General features: G+C 41.7%; 1 protein-coding gene across 6 annotated transcripts in view; it reads left to right on the top strand.

Moving 5' to 3' along the window:
* The window catches only part of LOC134936464 (cytokine receptor common subunit beta-like), a 172844-nt gene that overhangs the window by 156048 nt on the left and 4372 nt on the right, over positions 1 to 12424 (top strand). For all 6 annotated transcript variants that reach the window (XM_063931501.1, XM_063931502.1, XM_063931503.1 and 3 more), the window contains 4 exons: positions 1736 to 1940; positions 2166 to 2256; positions 5508 to 5592; positions 6104 to 6165. In XM_063931501.1, the coding sequence (XP_063787571.1) occupies positions 1736 to 1940; positions 2166 to 2256; positions 5508 to 5592; positions 6104 to 6165 (443 nt within the window). The remainder of the gene's footprint in view (positions 1 to 1735; positions 1941 to 2165; positions 2257 to 5507; positions 5593 to 6103; positions 6166 to 12424) is intronic.

The following is a 12424-nucleotide window of genomic DNA, read 5'->3' as shown; positions in this document are numbered from 1 at the left end:
GGCCGTCAGCTGTGCTGCGGGACCGACGCGATAAGTCTGTGAACGACGGAGTTCACAGACGCGTCGGCCGTACACACTGGCCGACGGACCCGCATTATATCGGCCGTTCAAGAGAACAGCCAATATATCGGCCAGTGTGTACGGGCCTTTAGTGTTCCATTATTTTCTAAAAGTAAAAGTAGTTGCTCCCAATCGAATGTACAGGGTGCAGCAAAAGAACCTCCCAGATTTTAAAGGTTAACAAAAAAGGCATGGTAATTGCTATTCAGAATGTTAGTACATAATCTAAAAGTGCATGGAATACAGTTTATATTTAATTGGTTTTAAATATGATATCGTCCAGATGGTGGCCTTCATTCATGATACATGTTTGTAGTTAATTTCTGAAGTTTTGCATCACTTGGGTCATTTCCAGCATCTTCTTGACAAAGCTCACTTTAATTTGTCTTGCTACAGAAACAAGCAGAATTTTACTTACAATCCTCATCAGCTTCATGAAAGGCCTCTACACAGCCAATGGGGCCATCTGACAGCTGAGGTCAACAAACATCGACCAAGAACCATTAATGTACTAAAGGCTGCTTTACACTAAGAAATTATTATATCATATTCAAAACCAATTAAAAATACACAGTTTTCCATGCACATTCAGATTATGTAGTGAAATTTTGAATAACATTTACCATGCCTTTTTTGTTAACCTTTTAAATCTGAGAGGGTTTTTTTTTTTGCCTCACCCTGTATTACATAATAGGCCATCGGGAGATCCTATAAACAAATGTGCCCAGTTTGAAGTCCTAACTTCTAAGTCGCCCACCTCTGCAGCAGTGCAGTGTCCTGCACCTATAGCTTATATAGTTTTCAGGGCACCCATAGGAAAGTGAGTAGTAAACACTGCTAATCAGAATTCCTTTAATAAATGCTGCAATCTAACATAGAATAACATTGAGGTGCTTAGTATAATTTTGGCCAAAAATATGGGCCCACCTCATCTGGGGGTCCCTAACATTCCTAAGGTTCAAGTCCAGAGCACAGGACCCCCCAGACCAGCACAAGCCAACCGCCTCAAGGCATCATAATAATGAGAGGTTTAAGTGTTAAAAGGTGTTACATTAGGAATGTTAGGGACCCACCAGATGAGGTCACCTGGTTGTGGTTGGTGGGCTCATATTTGTGGGCGCAATTATGCTAAGCACCTCAATTTCACTCTGTCATATTGCAGAGTTAATTATAATTGTTCTGATTAGCATTGTTTAGTACTTTGAGTAAGCACCTGCATTTTCTCTTTTTTCTATGTGGAACTACAAGTCTCAGCATGGGAGCATCTTTCATTATTTTTAGAATTAGGGTGTGCAGTCCAGGTTCCCCCATATACCCCTAGTAAATAGAATGACTTGTTCTGCTGCCTCGCATAATGGTGCTTGTGTGGCATCCTGGAAGCTCTGTGATGGCTGAACGGGGTGGTGCTCCCCTCAGCTGGTGCCTCCGGCACGTGATATACTGGCTATCAGTCACAGCCTTGTCCTGTACATCACAGAAATATTATCCCACAGTGAACTTTGCACAGACTTATTTAAAGTGATATGGCTACTATAGAGCCAGATAATATTGTGCTGCCCAAAGCAGTATTCCATCAGAGCCTCCTCAAGCTCGTTAGTTTATCTCTTCACTAAATCTAATAAAAATATTCAGATACAGTATACAGTATGCATGTTTTTTTTTTTTTTACTAACAGGTTATTCCTGAGTGCCCAGAGAAACTTAAAGAAATATCACCCAACCATGACCTCAAAGTAATCCTCCAAACAGGTGTCCATCTTACGCGTGGCAGTAATTACTCTGTGAAAGTTCGAGTACGTTTGGAATCCAAACCAGCACACTACTGCTTCAAAGGGCCCTGGAGTGAGTGGAGCAAAGTAAAAACATTGCAAACCAATGCAGGTACTAGATGGAGCATTACATCTCTGGAGATAACTTATAACTGTGAATAAACAAGAAAATGGGGCAACATATAGTAACTGCACTCGGTGGCGTCACTAGTGTCGGTGACATCCACTGTGACAAATAGCCTCCTTGCATGCATGTCAGATAAGGGGGAGATGTAAAATTAGTGCTGATATTTTGCATCATATTTTTACTTTTGCAATTTGTTTTGCTTTTTTCTAGCCCAGAATCTCCTTTTACTGTACATTCTAATTCCAGTCTGTGTCATAATCCTTATAATGGGTGCCCTCTATGGATGCAAAGTTTTAATAAAGTGAGTATGCTGCATCTCTATGTATACATGACCATTTTTACAAAACCCCAGCAAATGCTTTATAACTGCAAATAGTTCATGTGCACAGAAAAACTGGGGAAAGAGGGTGTGGGGTTAGACTGCATATCTTAATTCTAAACATAATGGGAGGTGCTACTATGCAGAGGTGTAGTTCCACACAAGAAAAAGAGAAAAGGCAGGTGCACACTCTACATACTAAACATGGCTTAACAGAATAATTATAATAAACTTTGCAATATAACAGAGTAAATTTGAGGTGCTTGGTAAAATTTTGGCCTAATATATGGGACCCGGTGACTTCATCTGGTGAGCTCCTACAACTAAGGGTCAAGTCCAGGGCACGTGATCTCCCGATCCAGAACAGGCCAACCACTCCAAGGCATCACACTAGTGATAGGTTTAAGTGTTGAAAGGTGTTACATTAGTAAGAAGCAGCAGCTATGTGTTGAGGGTTTTACAGGGTTGAGTTTTAAAAAATGTTGCACTGGTAGTGTTTAGTCTTTAGTGTGTGCGCCTTCATTTTCTCTTTCTTCTGTGCACAGAAAAACTCAGAATAACTATTATTAGACTCCAACTCTCTTTGGCTACTTGGACATTTTGCAGCTGATATAAGACTGACAATTGCCCACAAGTTGTTATTTCCACCACTTGCCAGGATGCCTGTATGGTAAAATACTGTAAATGCAGGTGTAATAAGGACACAACTATTCCAGTACAACTAGAGCGTTATATTTATGTATTATTCACTTTTTAAAAGCTCAATTGATTCAATTTCTTCTGTGTACACATGACATGTATAATGACAATGAATATGTGCATGTGCTAAATGATGCAGTGTAAAAAATTGGGATGACTTATTGGTGTAGAACCTGGATGGTTTCAGTAGGTACCAGCAGAATGTGAAAATATGACCAGCTCCTCCCCGGGTCCGTGTGCAGAGGACGCTCACTCAGTGACTGTTCCCCTGGACGGCGGCCTAAGACTCAAGCACATCAAATCCGGGACGTACAAGCATACAGGCAGAGTATCCAGCTCGGACAGACGCAGCAACCACAAATCTAGTGAGTGAGCGGGTCGCCGCCACTCACATACCCTTCTTCATTTTTTTCAATTTTTAAAACCTCTAGGTGCATAGTTAACCATTTTTCAATATCTGGAGTCGTTAACCCTATTCAACACTTAAAAGACTGTACCTATACATCAGCGATCCAGGGACGCAGGGACTGCATTCCCACAGCTCACAAAGAGACATTCATGTAACTGTATTACCACATATCTACCTGTGGCCAATCACGAATACTCAGTGCGCATATATTGCAATTTTTTATTATTGTAATTTTTCATTTTTCATTTTTCTTTTTTCTTTTTCATTCTTTTTTCTTTTTTATTAATTTTAAAATAATTTGTCCTTCTTGTTCCATTCATTTTTCTTCCTTTTCATTTTTTCTTTTTTTTTCTCTTTTCAACACCCTTCTTGTTTTAATTCCTCTCCTGCTCCTCTTGTCCTGTTCCTTTTCCCTTCTCACCTTGGCCGAAAACATTTATGAACGCGTAGATACAATTTTATACATAAATACTGTTATTTGTTTATTTGAAAGTTGAAGTAAAAGCATTTTTATACATAAATCCAGAATGATTATTTGTCCACAAACATAACATAACATTGGGCTGAGCGCAGCACTTCCTACTGCCGGCATGTTCAAACTGCGGCCCTCCAACTGTTGTGAAACTACATATCCCAGCATGCCCTGACACAGATTTGCTGTCAGAGAATACTAAAGCTGTGTCAGGGCATGCTGGGATGTGTAGTTTCTCAACAGCTGGAGGGCCGCAGTTTGGACATGCCTGTCTACTGTATATTCTTTGTCTCTACATAGGCTGGTAACCTATTGATGTGCAGCAGCTACCCATAACATCTATTAGCGAGGCACAGTGCGCAGGTGCATAACATCATTAACAGTGATAGAAGAAGTAACACATACAGTGATAACAGCGGTAACAGTGATGGTCACTAGCGGTAGCTATAGCAGCAGTAATTCAGGTAAATACAGCGGTAATCGTTCTTACCTTTGATAAGCTAAAAACTGGCAAAGCCATGCAGTACTGTGACACAGTGGCGCAGTGATGTTATGCCGCCGGGGCTTTAAGAAGAAGATAGCCCAGGAGCGCACTCCTCTCCAACAATGTTCTTATAGTGATATTTCTTATGCTACAGTTGGGATATAGTGTATCCAATAAGTATACATTTCTGTCAATGTGGGAGTAAATGACTAGCTACTTTCTGATATCATTCTAAACATTGGCCCTCATTCCGAGTTGTTCGCTCGGTAAAAATCTTCGCATCGCAGCGATTTTCCGCTTAATGCGCATGCGCAATGTTCGCACTGCGACTGCTCCAAGTAAATTTGCTATGCAATTAGGTATTTTACTCACGGCTTTTTCATCGTTCTGGCGATCGTAATGTGATTGACAGGAAATGGGTGTTACTGGGCGGAAACACGGCGTTTTATGGGCGTGTGGGAAAAAACGCTACCGTTTCCGGAAAAAACGCAGGAGTGGCCGGAGAAACGGAGGAGTGTCTGGGCGAACGCTGGGTGTGTTTGTGACGTCAAACCAGGAACGACAAGCACTGAAATGATCGCAGATGCCGAGTAAGTCTGGAGCTACTCAGAAACTGCTACGAGGTGTGTAATCGCAATATTGCGAATACATCGTTCGCAATTTTAAGATGCTAAGATTCACTCCCAGTAGGCGGCGGCTTAGCATGAGCAAATCTGCTAAAATCCGCTTGCGAGCGAACAACTCGGAATGACCTCCCTTATCTCTTCTTACAGTTTTGTCATTATTGTTTCATGATATGAACTGTTCCCGTTAGTGGAGTGTAAGCTGTCCATCTCCGGGCCAACGTACGTGGCCAAACTGGTTAACTGGTTAAGATCTGGCCATTCAAAACCAGAGCATATTGGCCAGAGCTGCTCTTGCTTCACTTGGGTGTGTTAGTGTAGACGGAGGATTATTTGGCAAACAGAATGGCAGTGGTTATCTTCTGACTGCATTTATTACCATACCTGATTTTTCTCCAGTCTACTATCAGGTTGTTTTTAGTGCCACATGCGGCTAACACCACAACGTGTGTCACCAGATATAACTTTCATGATATTTGATTTCATATTGATATGGGGATGCAAACAAATCTTTATGCCTTATTTTAATCTAGTATTGTATTACAGGTATAAGAAGCAGTGGGATGATGGGATCCCAAACCCAAACAAGAGTTCCATCATTGAAGGTTTACAAAAGGAAAAAGGAAAAAAGGTGAGACCAGCTCTGGTTCAAATTATATAAGCATAGAGGAACAGACAGATAACACTGATGCCACAAGCTTTGTGCTATATAGGTTTGATGTATTAATGATTGTGATGTTCCCGTGCACCTCTATGGAGTGTGTAGAGAAACATTGATGGCCACCAGGAATCAGGGAAACGGTCAGAGTGCTGCCTCAAAATGTACGTATTACATTACCAGATCACAGTCTCATAATTGAATGCTGTGAGAATGGGCTCGGTCTATAGGTGTCTTTATTACTGTTGTGGAGCTACACTTCACAGAATGCACCGCAAGGTCAACAGCATGCTGGGATTTGTAGTTTTGCAAATGCTGGCAATCCATATACTACAACTGCCATGTTTACCACGTGTATCGAAGTCAGATTTCATTATTGTGTAAGTTTGAAAGTGCTTTATTTTGTTATAGATGTTTGTGTTAAATACTTATTAAAGTTCTGTATGTACAGAACAGGTTACTGATTCACTATGTAACTTTACAGAATGGATCAAGTTTCCGTTATGAAGATCATCTGTATGTGGTACCTTATAACAAAGTGCTGATGTAAGTATAGCTGTGGGACCAATATAGAAATACCCACAGTGATCTCTATCCAACACAGTCATTTTGGGTTTGTTTATTATTTTTGTTATGTTTTATAACTATTTTACTTGAGGCTGATTTAATGTTTCCTTGATGTTCTCCTATAACAGTGATGGCTAACCTTGACACTCCAGCTGTTGTTGAACAACACATCCCAGCATGCCCTGCATCAGTTTTAGCATGGCCAAATAACAAAACTGTAGCAGGGCATGCTGGGATATGTAGTTCAACAACAGCTGGAGTGTCAAGGTTAGCCATCACTGTCCTATAAGTTAGCTAAGATTTAATGATAGCTGACAATGCAAAAATCTGTCTAACACATGGAAGTATTGGCTTTTAGCCATGAGTGTGTAACATAGGGCCTAATTCAGACCTGATCGCAGCAGCAAATCTGTTTGCTAATGGGCAAAACCATGTGCACTGCAGGGGTGGGGGTGTGTGGGTGGGGGGCAGATATAACATGTGCAGAGAGAGTTAGATTTGGGAGGGGTGTGTTCAAACCGAAATCTAAATTGCAGTGTAAAAATAAAGCAGCCAGTATTTACCCTAAAAACAAAAACAATATAACACACCGGCGCGTCGCACAACAGTGATAGGCATCAGTGACTAGCGATTGGATGGTGCAAAAAATCCGAACGCACGGGCGTTCACAAGGTGATTGACAGAGTTGTAGAGTTGGACTGTAATTGACCTTATGTGCGACCGCATTGCATGCATGGAAAGAAATTTGCATGCTCGTCTGTGTGCTCAGTCAGGGGCGTATAAAGAGAGGAGAGGGCCATGTGAATTCTCTGTCTGGGTCCCCTCCCTTCTCTCTAACTGGCTGCACTGCACTCAACACTAGTAGACTCTGGCGCTGTACCAGAGTCTACTGTGCATGCGGAGGTCTCTGGGTAAAAATAGCATGGCAGCCATTTTCCCAGTGATTTCCCTACTGTGCATGTGTAACACGCCAGGAAATTGGCTGCTGTGCCATTTTCCCAGTGATTTTTGCAGCGCTGCTGACGCGGGACCACTGGAAAGGTAAGTAGCGAAGAAACGGATGCAGAGTCTGCAATGTGGGCCCCCAGGAGCCTGTGTGCAGCATACACACTGTAAAGATTATAGATACACCTCTGGGCACAGTTGTATACACTTCCCCTTGGAAATACTGTATGCTAGTCATCATCATCCTCAAGGAATTGTATGAGCATATACAGGGGCGCAGGAATGGTTTGTGGTTTGGGGTGCATTGTAGAAAATAAATTTTGGCTCTCCCACTTGCTTCAACTTCCCCCGCAGAGAGCGCTTACCTCCGGATCCCCGCGGAGACTCCTAGTGTAAAAAGGCTGCCGCCGGTGCCGCAGCCTGCTGCCATATGTCTTGTCCTGGTCGGCTCTTCAATCTTCACTCTTCATTGATGCACTACTGGGAGGATGCGTGGCCATGCTGGGCTTGCTGAGACATCCCCGCCTCCTCCCAGTAATGCATCTGTAGGGAGTTACTGGCTAGGACAGGAGAGGTGGCAGCACGCTGCGGTGCTGGCGGCAGACTTTTAAAGTAGGAGGCTCAGCGGGGATCTGGAGGTAAGTGCCCCCCCTCCCCAGCGCCTGCGCCTGTTTCATATTATGGGGGGGGGCATGCTGTCCCCTTACCCCTCCATTCTGACACCAGTGAGCCTATAGGCAACTTGCTATACGCCTGGCATATGTGTGTGTATATATATATATATATATATATATGTATGTATATATATATATATATATATATATATATAATAGCCCGGCATAATTTATATCTTGCTGGGGTGCCTTCCTAGACCTTGTATAAGTCCAGTATATAAAATAAATTCAGGCGGCACTCCACAGGCTTTTTAAAAGAATAATCAGCTTCTTTTATTCCAACGGCCTTTTCAGGGTTAAACCCCCGTCTTCGGGGACAAGCGTACATACAAATGACAATACATCCAAACATATATATCCTCCCCCTAAGAGACAATAAAAACAGATCAGTCTCACCTGTCAGTTGCTGCCGTCTGAAACCACACCGTGCGTCGGGCCCGAAAGTCACGGGAAGACGTCATCATCAGGCAGCGACAGACTGTTGCGGCTATGTGATCAGTCTGGTTGCCTAGCAACCCAAATAATCCATTCTATATGTATACAAAATCACATTACACTTTTATTATATGATATACAGTATTAATACCTTGCTCACTATATATGATCCACAAAAACAAATATACATATATTATAAAAAACATACAAAGTCCGGCATATTGTTCCCCATCTGGAAAGAAATCATAATTCTGACTTAAGGTCCAAAACGGCTATACATATACAACTATAAAAAACATTGTAGCCCTAATGCTTCATTAAGTCCTTTTGGGGCTATAGTGTCAAGAGAAAATGTCCATCTACTCTCTTTTTGTAACAGAATTTTCGATCTATTACCTTCCCTTAATGTTTGTGGTACATGGTCAGTTATAATTGCTCTATTTGATGCTACTCCATGTCTTGACCTGTGGGATTTCCTGGATGGGGTCACCCTGTGCAGTGCGGATGTCACAAGCCTCTACACCTGCATCCCACATGATGCAGGGGTAGAAGCAGTACGGGATTTGATAACGGATAACCTGCACTACAAGGGCCTGATAATTGAATTATTCTTGGATTTGTTAACATTGGTATTAAAGAGAAACTACTTTCTACATAATAGAGTATTTTACTTGCAACAGACAGAGTGTGCAATGGGGTCCTCAGTATATGTTTGGATGTATTGTCATTTGTATATATAAGCTTGTCCCTGAAGATGGGGGTTTAACCTCGAAATGCCATTGGAATAAAGGATGCTGTTTATTCTTTTAAAAAGGCTGTGGGGTGCTGCCTGAATTTATTTGATATATATATATATATATATACGGCGGCACTCACAGCATTGTCGAAACGGGTAAACAGCCACAGTCCGTGAAGCTAAATCAACGTTTCAATACATTGAAGATTGTCGTCAGGATTACAAACACCATAAACAAGCTCTCACCTTATATCCCCACCGCTGTGAATGGTTCACCCGCCCGCCGAGGTGCCAAAGCGGGACGCTTCCTGATGACGTGGCGGCTATTTGCCGTCACGTCATAGCATAACCCATCACCATAGTGACAAAAATACATAAAATGCTGCCGTACATTGGTGGTCATTCCGAGTTGTTTGCTCGCTGCTATTTTTAGCAGAATTGCTAATAGCCTAAAAATCCAGCAGTTCTGCGCATGCGTATGCACCGCAGGGTGCACGTGCTAAGCAATTTCACACAAAACTATGCTATTTTACTTACGGGCGAACAAAGCTTTTCAGTCGCTCTGTTGATCGTAGAATGATTGACAGGGAGTGGGTGTTTCTGGGTGGTAACTGAGCATTTGCTGGGAGTGTGCTAAAAAACGCAGGCGTGCCAGCAGAAAACGAAGGAGTGGCTGGATAAACGGGGGAGTGGCTTGCCGGATGCTGGGCGTGTTTGTGACGTCAAACCAGGAACTAAACGGACTGAGGTGATCGCAATCTAGGAGTAGGTCTGGAGCTACTCAGAAACTGCAAGGAAATACTTAATAGCAGAATTGCTAATCTTTCGTTAGCAATTCTGCTATGCTAAGATAAACTCCCAGAGGGCAGCAGCTTTGCGTTTGCATTGCTGCTAAAAGTAGCTAGCGAGCGAACAACTCGGAATGACCACCATTTTACAATGTGGGTTACAAAACGATTATAACTAGACATTGCAAGTTATAGTAAATGCATAATCATTGCTTAGAGATAATCACTTGAAGTACATATGCAGGCATAATGAGTTGAGAATACCGAAATGTACATGACAATAACATTCTGATGCACTATATAAACAAATGCACTATATAAACAAATCCATTAGTAACAATGTAGCTAATGTAGACATCATAACTGACAACCCACACAACGTCATAAACAAATGCAAACGGCATCCAAAATTCAAATAAATTAATTGAATAGATTCCCATAAGAATAGAAGATCATGCACATATAGCCAAAAGCTTATACAACAGACTAACCAAAACATTAGAAACCAGACAAAGGAAGTATTTCATTAAGTCTATATATATATATATATATATATATATATATATAGACACTCACTTTTCCCAGGTAATGAAAAAAGAATATACTGTACCAGCACTCACTTTTACAGATGAAAAAAATGGTTATTTATTCTTTCAACCAGAACAAAGTGGTTTTTGGGGCTGAAGAAAACCACTCTGCTGGTTGAAACAGTTGTCGGGCTGCAGCTGTCGGTCTATTTGCAATGGAATCTTTATAAAGAATAAAGAATAATTTTTTCTTCTCTAAAAGTGAGTGCTGATATATTCTTTTGCACCACCATTTGTTTTGAAGATTTTTTCTTTCACTGAGTGCTGTCTTTTCCATTGTGTGTGTGTGTGTATATATATATATATATATATATATATATACATACACACAGTGTATATATAGCTTGCAGTAACGGCACTCAGCAAAGACTTCTCCAAAAATTATAATAATCCAGCGTGATGGTGTTTTAAAAACTTGGAGAAGTCATCGCTGAGTGCCGCTACTGCGAACTGTATCTGATTTATCCCTTGTGGGATTAATTGCCACCTGGACACAACTGCTAATTTAACAGAGGAGTTCCGGACCCCTGAACTTATATATATACCTCCAGATATACCAACATGCCCTAACTGATTTTTGCCTACAATAGAGACCAGTTACGCCTCCCCAGTTGAACATAGAGATGTACAGTAACTGAGGTGCGTATGACTGCATCTCCTGTGCTTGTGTCCAGAAACTACGCAAACAAGCATACATTCAATGCCACATCGCACTCAGAAATAATGTGCATCTGGCACTAAAGCGCAGTGGTACTCATGCAAGCAGCCTTGGCTGTACCAAAATTCCTGAGAATGTAGCGTATTAATTCACTAGGAATAATTGACATCAGATAGATTTCTTGATTAATATTTGAGTCACTGCTTTCTAGTGGGTTAATTGACTGCATACTCATGAATATCAGTACAGCACACTCGATAAGACCCCGGAATAGCATATCACTGAGAAGAGCAGACAGTTCTTCAAGCCCTGTGCACCTCAGCCAAGAGTAGGCAATTGTGAGATGATGAAATTAGCATCATACATCTTGCATCTGTTTCTTCCGGTATGGAGATATAAAAAACAGGTAGTTATGTGGAACAGTCCACATAGTGGCCGTATATAGGTGACTGGTGACCTTGGAATATCCACTCTAATTTTTGGAAACAATTTGCCATAAATAATTATTTCATTTCTGTTTGTAAAAATGCACCCACCAATTTGTGCAATGTTCTGTGGGCCTTACTGTGTATGATGTCAGTACCATACCTGAACAGGACACATACTATGGACAGAGTCTGATTAAGATATGTGTGGTCCCATGGCAACAGACATGTTGAGGCTCCTACCAACAAAATTAGCAAGATGATATTCTGACAATATTATTAAAATATAATGTGTAAGTGTTCCTAGCACTGCAAATGTGTTGAACAGGCTGTAGTACCCCCAGTTCACATTATACAACACAAAACCCCATGTTAACATTATGCCACAGTGCACTCCACACTGGTATTGTATCTAAGTGTGGGGAATCCACATGTTTGGCAGTCCATGAGTTAACACCCCAGTTGTCCTGTTGTCACTCCAGCACTGCACATGGTGCCCCTCTAGGTAGCCAGGCCCCTTGCAAGGCACCCCACAGAATGAACATAGGTGAAAAATCATTAACCACTTTAGTCAGTGAAGTCTCCTAGGAGCATTGGAATTAAATACTGACTGAATAGTGTCCAACAGATTGTACGATGAAAGGAAGCGTACCTTAGAACAACGTGAAATGGTAAGGTACCAAAGGTATTATTCTATAGAAGTCTGTTGTGTAGCTTGTGACATCAGACCTCACCACTGTCCGATTTGGTGAGACAGTCCCACTTTTCAGGTGCTGTCCTGCCACCCTGTCCGCAGACCGCATTATCTCATAGTGAGGACGAAGGTTGGAAGGTCTCTGCAGAGCAGCAAATAAATAGAAACATCTAACCATTACAGAGAGGGACTGGGGGCAGCTTGGGAGCACATCATGAGCAACCATGCTCCATTTTGTGAGTCCATGCACCATACCATAGACCACACCCATTTTCATATATCTTTGGGACATGCAT

Source organism: Pseudophryne corroboree, chromosome 6, assembly GCF_028390025.1.
Source record: "Pseudophryne corroboree isolate aPseCor3 chromosome 6, aPseCor3.hap2, whole genome shotgun sequence".
NCBI classification, from domain to species: domain Eukaryota; kingdom Metazoa; phylum Chordata; class Amphibia; order Anura; family Myobatrachidae; genus Pseudophryne; species Pseudophryne corroboree.
This window is presented reverse-complemented; position numbering and strand designations above follow the sequence as displayed.